The sequence below is a fragment of the Cinclus cinclus genome, chromosome 5, assembly GCF_963662255.1.
Source record: "Cinclus cinclus chromosome 5, bCinCin1.1, whole genome shotgun sequence".
Classification (NCBI taxonomy): Eukaryota; Metazoa; Chordata; class Aves; order Passeriformes; family Cinclidae; genus Cinclus; species Cinclus cinclus.
The window spans coordinates 72,720,831-72,733,314 of NC_085050.1; the positions used below are offsets into that span (position 1 = coordinate 72,720,831).

At 52.9% G+C, this 12,484-nt stretch overlaps 3 protein-coding genes across 3 annotated transcripts; all 3 read right to left on the reverse strand.

Moving 5' to 3' along the window:
• Positions 1 to 2,075: 2,075 nt before the first annotated feature.
• Positions 2,076 to 3,447, reverse strand: LOC134044707 (interleukin-8-like). The gene is made up of 4 exons (XM_062494046.1): positions 3,378 to 3,447; positions 2,777 to 2,912; positions 2,405 to 2,488; positions 2,076 to 2,291 (listed from the first exon to the last, which is right to left on the reverse strand). Exons 1-4 carry the CDS (start codon positions 3,445 to 3,447, stop codon positions 2,147 to 2,149), a joined length of 435 nt encoding a protein of 144 aa, XP_062350030.1. The 3' UTR covers positions 2,076 to 2,146.
• A 391-nt stretch (positions 3,448 to 3,838) lies between these two features.
• On the reverse strand, positions 3,839 to 4,687 carry LOC134044708 (C-X-C motif chemokine 13-like). The gene is made up of 4 exons (XM_062494047.1): positions 4,595 to 4,687; positions 4,335 to 4,464; positions 4,101 to 4,184; positions 3,839 to 4,016 (listed from the first exon to the last, which is right to left on the reverse strand). The coding sequence occupies exons 1-4, from the start codon at positions 4,683 to 4,685 to the stop codon at positions 3,992 to 3,994; spliced, it is 330 nt and encodes a 109-aa protein (XP_062350031.1). The 5' UTR covers positions 4,686 to 4,687; the 3' UTR covers positions 3,839 to 3,991.
• Positions 4,688 to 5,724: 1,037 nt separating this feature from the next.
• LOC134044709 (interleukin-8-like) lies at positions 5,725 to 7,461 on the reverse strand. The gene is made up of 4 exons (XM_062494048.1): positions 7,398 to 7,461; positions 6,896 to 7,025; positions 6,286 to 6,369; positions 5,725 to 5,810 (listed from the first exon to the last, which is right to left on the reverse strand). The coding sequence occupies exons 1-4, from the start codon at positions 7,459 to 7,461 to the stop codon at positions 5,798 to 5,800; spliced, it is 291 nt and encodes a 96-aa protein (XP_062350032.1). The 3' UTR covers positions 5,725 to 5,797.
• Between the last annotated feature and the right edge of the window lie 5,023 nt (positions 7,462 to 12,484).

Sequence of the window (12,484 nt, forward strand, 5' to 3'; positions counted from 1 at the left end):
GTGTAAGCTTCTCCAGCTGGATTTCCCTTGGGTTTCTAGCATTGGGAGTGTTCTGCTGTGGGAAGGTGTTCCATTGGATTTTCTCTGCTGCACTTCCCAACGCTCCTCACTCCGTGTGGTTTTTAACACAAAAATGTTATTTTAACAGACATTGCACAAAAAAAAAAAAAAAACCAGTCTTGTTTACGTTTCAGTCAATTCACATGTTTACCTGCCTCTCTCTCCTGTACGGCTCCCTCCTGTTTTCCTCCTGGTTTTCCCACCCCAGCAGGAGCAGGGAGGGGATGGTGCTTTTCTTCCCAGCCTCAGTTCCCAGCATGTTGCAGGCAGTACCTGGAAAAAAGGCTCCAAGCCCTTCCCTGCTTCTCACTGCCTCGGTTTGCTTCCCAAAGCTCAGTGCCTGGTGTCCACTCCCAAGGGACAGCACTGCCTAAAGCCAGCAGAGAAAACAAAAAACAACACCCTTCTACAAGCAACTTTTTTAAACTCAGCCTGGTGAATCCGTCCGATACGGGGTTTTGTGTGTGTATATATATACACACATATATACACACATGTACATATTTATATATATATAAAAGAGAATTTTGTACTGAATATTTTGTACTGTAGCTGAATATTTTGACTTCTTTCTTTCACTACAAGGAGACCGACCTTTACACAAGTTTGGTCACGCATGCTCCCTCCCCCTTTGGTGTTCCAAGGTAACACAGATCCCAAAAGAACCTGGTGGGAACCACTCATATCTTAATCCTCTCTGCCAAGCATCAGCCAAGAACTCACTTTAATTACAAACAATTTTAGGTGGAGATTATAAACCTCTAGATCCAGGTATGGCACACCTCTCCCTCTGGGAATGGTGAAGGTGAGAGTGATCCCAGTGCTGGGCTTCATCCATCCTCTGTGGAGGCTCCCACACCATCCTGTAGTGGGTACTTTGAGAGCTCAGGGATTTTTCAAGTCACATTTCTTTCTTGTGTGTTGCCTTCGCAGCTGGGAGGTCCCGTCCCCGAAAAGATGGAAGTGCACGTGGAGCAGGGGCAGCTGCAGTGTCACTCCTGGGCATGCTTACAGTGCAGTTTTAGGGGGATTTACACCCTGCTTCGTGGGAATAGCAGCTTTGCTTTACATCTGAGAGTGTACCAGGCTCTGAGATGAGTACACACTGCTTGCCCTGGACCTTCGGGCAGCTGGGCAAAGGGAGGTCATCAAACCCCTGAACTGCTACATCCCTTTAATTATTTTTTTTTAAATTCGCTCACTGTGGAGATGGGATATTGCTCAGCCACAACGGATAGGAATAAACATCCACCAGTTTCTTCCCACCTGTGTACTCGCACGTCCTTCTGGAGTTAACAAACAGCCCTTTTGCAACCATTCCTGCCCCCGATGGGGCTCCTGAGGACCACAGGGCAGGAAGGAGGGGGATACAGAAAGTGGGTGGGCGTTACCCAGCTTGCCACTGCCTAGGGACACATTCTTGGTATCCACTGGGGATGGGTGGGCAACACAAATTCGTTTCCTACAGACCTTAAACACCTTCTTCCCAGAATGGCCAAGCCAGATTGTAAATGGGGATAATCCTGCACAGGGTCACATGTCACACCTGTGTCACCTCAGTCCATGTGGCCAAGGCACATTGCTGTGCCAGGCTGGGATCCCCATCCCCTGAAAACAAGACTCCACAGAAAGCCTCAGCCAGTGACTGGGAAGTTTCCCACTTGTGTGTTTCCACAACCAAGAGCCAGCAGCAGACCCTATCCAACTCCTGCAATTACCTGCTCCTGCCAGGAGCTGTCAGAAAAAGGCACCAAATCCTGGAGCAGAGGAAAGGCAGTGCAGAGTGGAAGCAGCCAAATGCTTCTCGGTGCCACAGTCCAGCCTAACTCCCCACCCCACAAATTCCAATTTTTACACAAATCCAGGCAGTAAGAGCTGCCACAGCCACAGAAGGGGGAAGCACAGTCATCCTTTTATTGGTGGCACCCAGCATGGGCGCGGGGGAACAGCGCAGGCACCCAAAACAGAAACAGCAGGTGCCTGAGGGGAAAGCCTTAGCTGGGGGAAGCAGGGAAAGGCTCCTGCCCCCGCCAAAACCCAGGGAGCAGAGCAAACACCAGCGTGGTGCCACCTAACCCAGCGTGTATCAGGCTGTGTCACTGCTGTCCCACGAGGAATTCATGCCCGTGGACTCCCTGGATATGGACAGTGGGAGGGACGGGATGGGGGGTCTCCAAGGGCAGCACGGTGCTTCCCGCCGTGGCCGCGGCAGCATTTTCTTGGGGCCGTTCCTGCAGATTTTGTGGGAGCAAAGAGAGGAAACCGGGCGGGTCAGGGGGAAGGGACGGGCCTGCCAAGGCACTGGGGATGCCAGGGGGTTTTCCAGTCGCTGGGCATCACCTACCTCTGCGTCAGCTTGTGGATGAGCAGCTGGATCCAGGGAGCCTCGGGGGTCACGCACACCCGCCTGTTCTTCTTCAGGGTGAGGCTGCAAGGCCATGACACCCCTCAGCCCCACGCATGTCCCTTCCCCAAAGCTTTCCTAACCCACAGAGACAAGTCCTCTGCTCCCTGGGCACTGATAGGAATCCTGGGCAACAGAGACATGAAATTCTGGGGCCTTGACCTAAGCACCCTGAGCCACGCAGGGAGGAACCCCCTTGAAATTGGGAAACAAGAGTCACCCTAACATGTGTGAGCTTCCCCGTGTACATACTTTTGCACCAGTGCACAAAGGAGCAATTTGCAGGGATTGCTTTCCAGGCTTTCCACTTACATGACCTCCTTCCTCCTGCAGTGAATGCCGGGCGGGGTAACGTCGATGGTGAGGATCAGCCCCAGGTTGATGACGTGCGCAGTGGATTTGATGCACTTGCACCTCATGTTGGTCAACAGGCTCTCCAGCGACAGACCTGTGCCCCAGGGCAGCCCACACCAGGTCTGGGCCGCCCCGTGGGGGAGGCATATGGGAACATCCCCCTCCCCACTATCCCATCCCATCCCTGAAACCCGCGGGCTGCTCTTAAAGGGGTTTGCAGCAGTGCTAATACCTGCTGCTCAAAGCTCCTTTTCCTCTATATGGAAGGGATTTAGCTGCAGGGCTGGAAATTTTAGCCAACATAAAATCAACATAGCCCTTAATTTTTGTGGGGGTCTCAAAGAGAAGCAGCTTAAACCCACGAGGCAAATCCCCCCTCCCCCCCTTCCAGTACCTCCCTCCAGCTCAGCCGCAGGGTTTAGAAGACAAGCTCAAAGACAGGCAAGAAACAAATCAGAAAGCTTAGTAGAACCCAGGCTCAGCCCCACCTGGGACACCCAATGCCACTGTCCAGTCATTTTGAGGGGGACATGGATGGACAGACACCCAAGCCACTCACCGCCCCCAGGCACCGAGCTGCTCAGGAGCAGCAGCACGAGCAGGCCCATCGCTGCCGGCGGCAGCCGCATCCTCGCTGCCCACCCCAGCTGTGCCAGGCCTGTTTTATAGCCAGCCCCTCGCCCCGAGGGGGATTTCACAACGCCCCTTTGGGGCTGGGAAGCGCCGGAGGGGGGAGGAAAAGGGGCAGTCCCACGCCTCAACTTCCTTGCCATTGCTTCCCCCCGCTGCACGCGGCCCCCATCAAAAAAAATAATCGGAAAAAGCCACGGCCGCCTCCTCAAACCTGCCACGGTTTTGGCCAAAGGCTGGTGCCCCCCATGCCACCCACCACAAGCACCCAGCGTGCCACATGAAGGGAGGCAAGCGGCAGTGACAGAGGGCTGCCACCTTTATTGGGCCTGCTGGGTCGTGCACAAAAGAGACACCCAGCGTATGGCTATGGGGTGGGAGAGACTGGAAACAGGGATGGGCATTTTTAAGGGTTGCAAGGCATTGAAAGAAGTTCAGGCAGCAGCATGCAGCCCTCTGGACTCAGGTAAGGCAGCAGCAGGATGGGGAAGGAAGGCAGTTTTGGGCCCAGCACATCTGGCCATGCCTCTGGCAGCAGCTTCCTCAGCGGGGAGCCTTCTTCTTCCTCCTGCCAAAAGCAGAAGGGGGAGGAACGTGTGAGGAGGGGTTCCCACGGGATGCCCCTGGCGCCCAAGGGGAAAGGGGAGCTTACAAGTGAGGGAGATGCTCCAAGAGTTTCTTCACCCAAAGGGTGTCAGGATCCACGCAGACCGTCTTCCGGCTCTTCAGCTTAATCCTACAAAACACCAGCTTTTCAGCAACGCCACTTCCCCTCCTGCAGACAGCTGAGCCTCCCACCCTCGTCCCAGCGAGAATGAGCAGGGAACCGAAGGGATGCAGGATAGACGGGCGGAGCAGAGGGCGTGGACCCCCGGGAGCCACTTACACCACCTCGGGGCGCCGGCAGCTGCTCCCCGCGGGCAGCACCTCGACGCTGCTGTACTTGGCCGGTGGGATGAAGGCTCGGGTGCTCTTCAGGCAGCGGCAGCTCAGGTTGCCGTTAGCTTCCAGGATTGCTGGAGGGGCACACGGCCATGGCTCATACATTGCCCCGAAACCCACTGCCGCCCCCAAAACCCTCCCTGGGGAGCGCACCTCCTTCCACAGCGCGCCAGGATCAGCCACCCCAAATGCGGAAAGCCTCACCTGTGTCACCAGGCTGGTGGGACAGCAGCAGCAGCCCCAGCACAAGGGCTGCCCACACAGCCATGCCGACCCAGCCCCGGCCCCGCAGCATCCCTCTATTTGAGCTGGGAAATAGGAGAAGTGAGGCAGCACGGGAGGCCCCGGGGTCGCCGTGGTTTTGCCCGACCCCTCTCCCTGCTGACGGCGCTCGCTGAGTTTTGCAACGTTGCCGATAAAACGTGGTTTGGGGCTTGGCAGGGGGCCTGGCTTCCCGAAACCAGCTTTGCTTTCCCCTTCCTCTCTTTGTAGTTTCCTCCAGCTTGGTTCTTAACACACATAGCCCCACGAGCCCCGAGGTTTTTCTGTGGTGCTTTTCTGTCCTGCATGATCAGATATTAATCATTTCTCCTACAACCACGTTGTCCCCCTGCAAGGCACGGCCCAGCATGGAACCTGGCAATGCTTGCTTTTGATTTTTTTACCCCAAAACTCTGCCAAGTGACCTCACACCCATTGCCGACACATCTCCTTGCTGGTCTAGACTGTTTTCTAACGCCCTGGCACAGGCTGCCCAGAGAAGCTGTGGCTGTCCCTGAATCCCTGGAGGTGTCCAAACCCAGACTGGACAGAGCTCGAAACAACCTGGGATTGTGGAAGGTTCCTTGCCCACGGCAGAGGGATCTCACCCAGACTAGACGGGATTTGAGGTCACTTCTAATCCAAGATGTCCTATGATTCTATGCCATACATGGCTTCAAAGGTAAGAGAACCAGGGAAAATACAACAGAAAGAAAAACCCAAATTTTATTGGACTTGAGCTTCCAGAACAGGACGTGCCATGCTGTAAACACAGCCCTCAGACACACACACTGTCACAAGCACTTTACATGGAAAAAGTCACAAAGTCATCCCTAAAGAAGCAAGAGCAGCCCCTGCCAGGGAACAGCTTCGCAGTCCACAGACAACTAAATAAATGAAGGATTCCTATTCACGCCAATCCAGGGACCAAGAGCAGGGAAGAACCCCCCCCCCCACAAACCTGCCATGGGGCTGGGCCCAGCATTGAGCCACTCTCCCCACAGCCACTGCCACCAGAGCCAGACGTGGAGCTTTCGGGAAGGGGAAGAAGAGAGGGCAAAATGAGGAGCAGCCAGGTCTGCACACCCGGGCATCATCCGCCAGCCTGCCTCAGGGCTCTGGGCACCAACTTCCTTAGCAGGAAACTTATTTTTTCTTCCTGCAAAAAGCAGAAGGAGGAGAAACGTGTGAACACAGAGAAGAGCAGGTCTGGGAGAGGAAGCTCCTGCCCCAGCCAAGGAAGTCACTGCCATTTCCCCGGGGCGGGCATTGCTCGCCAGGATGGCCACAAACCCAGCACAGGCACAACCAAGGGCAGCTTTCCCAGCACAGCATCAACACACAGCTGCACCTGCCACGAGCAAACCCTGCTCCTGCCACTGCTCCCCTCACATTTTTTCCCCCAAACTGCTTTGGAAGGGCAGCATTTTGCATAAGCCGGGGGCGACATGACCCGTGGGTGGGGCGTGTTGGGCTGAACACTGCTTTGCACAGCAATGTTGCCCCTCATTGCTCTGGACAGCAGCAGGATCTCCAAGAGCTCCTGGGTCCACGAGAGCTTCCCAGAACCACAGATGTGCTGGGATGCTGTCCAGGGACACCTGAGCCAAACGAGCTGCTATCCAACAACTTACGTGCTGGCGATGCGCTTCAGCAGCTTCTTTACCCAAGGGGCTTCGGGACTCACACACACCTTCCCTGAGCTTCTTAATTTAATTCTGAAAGGCAAGGAGAGCTCCTGAGCATTCATGTCCCCTCCAAAGGCAGGGATTCAAGCAGCCAGAGCTGATGGGGTAGACTAAGCTTTCGCCCACAGCACCAGTGACTGCAGAAAGCTTCCAAAGACACAAGAAGCCACGGCATAGCTGGGAACAAGCAAGGCACAACACATTCCTAGGTGGAGCAGAGACTTGAAGCCCAGAACACTGCTCAAAGACAATTTTTTTTTGGAGACTTACAAACATATCAGCACCAAGCAGCTATAAAAATCTGGGATAATTGTCATGGCTCACACTGCCTCAAGACTCTGAGGAAGTGCTTCCACCAGGCTGCAAACACCCCCTGCTCCAGCTCGAGGAAATCACGCTTTCCCCTGCTGCAGAGATTCCTTTAGGCCCTGGGGACCTGCATTTCTGCACCTGATGTTTTTCAGCAAGCAAGCTGGTTGCGTTTTTGGAAAGGTCTGGTTTCCAGCAAGGCGGCAGAGAAGCGGGATGGTGGCAGCAGAGAGCCCGCGGCACTTACATGATCTCCGTGCGCCTGCAGGTGCTGCCCACAGGCCTTATCTCAATGCTCTCATATTTCTTGGGACTGATGTATTCCGAGGTTGTCTTGGCACACCTACAGCTCAGGTTCCCATTCACCTCCAGGATGGCTGAGAGAGAGAGAGAGAGAGAGAGAGAGAGAGAGAGAGAGAGAGAGAGAGAGAGAGAGAGAGAGAGAGAGAGAGAGAGATGGAGGCAACTTCCAGGCACAGACAGCACTGATAGGGATGCAACAACTCCAGGAGCCCAAGGAAGTTTGACGGACCACACTACAGGGACCACAGTGAGAAGCTGCCACCTGAACCTCTACCTCAGTTCCCTGCTCCCACATCGCTCCCACAAGCAGAACCAGACCCCTGTGAAGGATGGTGGTCTTTTTCCCGGGCAACAAGACAAGCCCTCAGCTAAACAGGCAGGAGGATCCCAAGCTCCCCAATTGCTCTGGGTGCAGGACGATGCCAGCAAAGCCACCTGGAGCTCACCTGCATGGGCAGAGTGGCACAGCAGCAGCAGCAGCAGCAGCCATGGGAGCAGAGGGGCTCCCATCCTCGGGGAAGGCTCAGCCCCGAAGATGCTCTGCGGGACCACGAACAGCCCTATTTATCAGGGAGGGTCACGCCCCAACAAAGGCACAGCATTCACACCTCAGCAGTCACAGCCTGGGCCAGCAGAGCCCTCAGAGAGGTGATGTCATTTCTCAGATGCTCCCCAGAGCCAGCCCAGAAGTTCAGTGTTCAATATTATTAATTAAAACCAGCCATTGGGACCGAGTACAACATTTGGGTTCCCCACACATCTCCCCCACCCCTTGTTTCTGTCGGGTTTGTACCCACAACACCCTCCACTGCCTTGAGCATTTACCCCTCAGCCACAAAAAAAAAAGCCCAGAACGAAAGCAGAGCACAAACCCCTGACTAAGCAGGGGGGGTTTTTAGCATACTCAGATATTTACATATTTATTTCTTGGGGCTATATTTTCCCCACGCTATTTTTGCTGCCTCTCTCATCAGCTAAAATACCTCACACCCTGCTGTGGAAAAACCATCATACTCTATGTTTCCACTCAAACCTTTCAAGTTTGACACTTGGCTGGGCAAGTAACTCACCCAGGACAGCCACAGGAGCACCCTGTGCCCACGGATGGTGGTGGGACGGGGGCTCTGCCCTGAATAAATTCGGCAAAGTCACCAGTCGGGAAGCAAAAGGGGAAGGGGATATGTGGTGAGGTGAGGAGGAAGGAAGAGGGCAGAAGAAAAGAGATGTGGTTGTGTGATAATGTTGTAATTTGGAGCTTTCAAATCACATCAGCATTTTATATAGCAACAAAATGGTAAATTAAAAAAAAAAAAAAAAGTCTTCCACTCCAAGTCAAGCTATATATCTCTTTGAAAATCTTGGGGTTTTTTCCCCCTGAGATAGGTCCAAAAGTCTTGTGAAGCGCTTGTTTAAGAGGTGACTGGGGAGTTTAACTCCCTGTACACCAGGGTCACAGAGAGGCCAGGATTTTCCACGAGCTATTCCTAAAGCCCTACAGAAAAAATGGGTGCTTTGCTGTCACGGCAGAGGAAGATGAGATGGCCTTAAAACTGGGCCTTAAAACTCCTTTTAGAATTTTCGATTTTCTGGCAGAGAGTTATTAGAAGGAACACAACCAAGGACTGGTTTTGCTGGGCTTTGGCAGGAGTTTTTTTGCAAAAAAAATGGTGGGAAAGGCAGCAATTATCAGAGAGACGACCAGTCACCTATGGAAACTGCTATGGAGACATCAAAGACATCGCAAAAACTTTCTGATTACAAAATGATCCTTCTTTTCACAGCTGGGGAAAAACAAGAACAGTGAAAGCAGCTTTCCCCAGAGCTGCACAATGGAAAAGAGGGAGATGGAGCATTCAGCTGCTGCTCTTCCAGGACTGGAGAAACCCAACAGCACTCCTGGCAGTGCTTAATGACATTGGTACAAGAAGAAAACCATCCCTGGACACACACAATGGACAGACCAAGATGAGCCAGATCACGCCCCTGACTGGTAACCACAGGGCAGGCGTCCACCTCCTGCCTGCTCTGGGAAGAAGCAGGAGCTACAGAGGCATCAGCTGGATGGATTTTGAGAGGGCCTGTGAATGCCACGGCGCTGTGATGGATGAGTGACGTGTAACTGAGGAACACCGGGGTGGTTTCTCAGAAGGAAGAGTCACAGCCGTGGCCAATATTTCTGCACAAGGAGTGGTAATTCTGCAAAGGGAGAAGCGGGGTGAGGATGTGACCCGTGACTGGATTTAAGCTGACGGCTTCCTGGATGCCAGGAATTCGGAAGAGTAGCCCTCATGAAGGGATGTGCGGCCTGATCCAGCCCGGTATCATCTCAAACACAAAGCACCCTCACACCTTCTCCGTTTCCTGCAGCATCTGCCCCTGTGCAGGCAAGACTTAGATTTTAGTCATTTTTACCTATTTTTTACTGCATTTCTGTAGTATTTTTTTACACATCTAATACTTCTTAATCCTTCCCACGGTACCTACATCAGAGACCTCCAAAAGAAGTGGTGCCAACAGCACCCAAAGGCCACATGGAAAACCTTTCCTATGTTTACCAGGATGGGCAGAAACCCAACACTTGACAACAAAGCCAAGGAGATGCGGCTCTCCAGCCCTTCAGGCAGGATTCACAAGAGGCTACATCACAAACTCCTCCAGCAAACAAACTTCTCAGCCACACTGAAACCAGTAACTCTCTGTGTCGAGAAGTGATTTTTCAGCTTACCCCTCCTTTGCCTGCAACTCACTCAGCTCTCCTTGCAGGAGTGAAAAAAAAAAACCCAAACCTGTGGGTTGTTTTTTTTTTTTTTAATTATCCCCCAAAAAACCCCAACTGCAGTGAATGTTCACCACTGTGGTTTGTGGTCCATCACCTGCTTCAAAGATAAAGATGCCTCCTGCTAAAACCCGAGAAACCTGAAACCCACACATATTTCAGCATCAACGTGAGAGCACCAGAATTAGCCAAAGCCTAACGAAATCAGTCCAAATTTAGGTTGGGTGAACAAGACATCGAGCTCACTGTTACTTGCTGCCTTCAAGTGAAGATGTATGGCTTGCTGGTGATGCAAGGGGACAAAAAGGTGTGTTTGGCCCATTTTTTGAGAGAGCAGAGTGGTGTCATATGTCTGCAAGCAGGTGACAAAACAGCTCTAGCATCTTTAGAAGTATCTGGTGGGCTGAGAGCTAAGAAAGGGAATACGGTAAGAGGGAGCTTCAAAATGGATTGGATAAGGAAGATGGAGAAAGACGGGAAGAAAGAAGATAAATTAAAGAAGACTTCTAAGACCTGAAATCCAAGACTGCTGCCTCCCCAGTCCATCTGGAGCTGTAGGATCTCTGTGGAGCAGCTTTCTGCTGAAAGGACAGCAGCAGCAGACATCGCCACTGCGCGGCCCCACAGAGGGGACAGTTTCTGGGAAGTCCTGGCCACCCCAGAGATGCAAACAGCAGCGAGCAAGCTCAGGAGAAAAGCCCCAGACCCCTGTGCCAGCTCGTCCCCGCTGCTAGAACAGCCGTCCCCGTGGAGAACAGCCCGGCACCCCCTCGCTGCTCCGCAGCTCTCCAGGCCGAGTTACTCCGAAATGAACCCAAGGCCGAGCAGAGGAGCAGCGTTATTCCTCAAGGCACTTCTGCCTGGTGTGGAGCACAGGGGGCAGGAAGGGGAGCCGAGGGCTTTCCCACCAAGTGTCACTGGGGCCACGTGCCCCGGCTCGCTGCCCACACATTTGCATGCGGGCACAGGAACCGGTCTAGACGCCGCAGGTGCCGCGGGCGCCGTTGGCCATTTGCATCGTGTGACACTGACGGCTCAACCCCATGGAGCAAGGGGATGAGGAGGGAAGCCTTCATCCTGTGGCAGGAACAGCAGCTGGGGGTGTTACAAGTGAGCTGTACCTGGCTGCCCTTGTGTCAACCTGGCGTTCTACACATCCCCACGGGCCGGGAGGAAGGTCTCTGGCTTTGAGCGCTTCCTTCTGGGGCTACTGAAGAAGCACTCCAGGACTACTCACAAAACCAAAACATGCTCCTGCAAGCTCCTCCAGCTACATCCAGCCCATGCTTCGCCAGCTGGGAAGTTTCTGCTGAACTCAAAGGCTGCAATTGCTGGAGCTGAGTTGTTCCTGTTTGGGCAGCACATTCGGGCAAACACTTGGCAATAGTCCTGGCATCAAGATCTCTAGGAGTGCTATGGCAAAGTCTCCTTCAAGTCTGACATCTTGATAAACGCAGCTACAAGTTGGGTTAGAGTCTGGTTAAGTATTTTATATTTTTCCAATTATTCGTGGCTTCCATTCTAGTTGAGTCCATAATTTAGTTGTATCCACATGACTTGCAGAATAACCCAGAACTATTATTTCTGGTAGAGCTTAACATGGCCCTGACCCATTTTCTACTGGTTAAGTCAGAAGACAGTAGGTCACCCACGGGAAACAGGGCTTCTCCTCAACCACACACAAGGGTAAAAACACACCAGGAATGGAACCAAACTCAACCATGCACCTTGGGCTTACACCCAGAGTTATTATTTTCATTAATGTCCACTTAATATTTGAGGCCCCTCCTCTTCTTGCCACGCATATCCCCACTTCTATTCCCTTGGGGAAAATACTCTCCCCACATTTCACCCACAGGAGTAGAGATTTTTGTATGAGGAAAAAAACTCCAAACAAGCCAAGAGCAACTGTCCTCCAGCAGCAACTAGAAATGCACATGGCAAGGAGGGGAAATCCAGGTCTCCACTGAGAAGGAAGCTGCAATACCAGTGAAATGAGCAGCCCTCCCTTTGGAAAGCCCCTTGTGGGCTTTTCTCTTGGAACCAGCAGCCCTGAATCAGCACTCACACTCGGAGATGCTCCCAGAAGAGACAGAGAAACTCCAGCCCAACTTCTGCCAAGGATATACGTCTCAGCAGCTGAAAGAATTGATACTGAAAGGAGTTGCCTTGGGCTAAAATAATCCAACATTGCCCAGATTTTGGGGGGGGGCGGGGGGGGGGGGGGGGGGGGGAGAAAGGTGAGTGGAGCACTCAAGTGGTGGCCCAGGCTGGGAGGTCACCAAACTCCATCCTGCCAGGTGGAAATGGGGAGGGAGATGAAAGGGTAGTGCACAGGGAGAGAAGAAAGGCTCTGGGAGACACATGAAAGTGAAACCAAGAAGCACAAAGCCATAAAAACCATGAAACCCGCTTTGATCTTTGCTCAGCTTTTATCTTTCCTGTCACTCACTACACACACCTTGAAAACCAGCAAGGCCTAAAGACTCACATCTGACACAGGGCACAGCCCTGGGTTAGACACAGAACATTCCTGAAGCTGTTTGGGCACCACCCCTCCCTTCCATGCCCCACATTCCCGTGGTGTTTGGGGCAGCCAGCAGAGAACATTTCACCTGGGAGTTCTGGCTATGTGGAGTACAAGGAGGGCACTTGAAAAGATGTTTCCCAACAACAAAATGAGGGACTTTCCTCCTGCCTCCAGGTTGAGGCTGGGGGAACGTGGGTAGCTCTAATGCCGGCACTGAGGAGGTACAA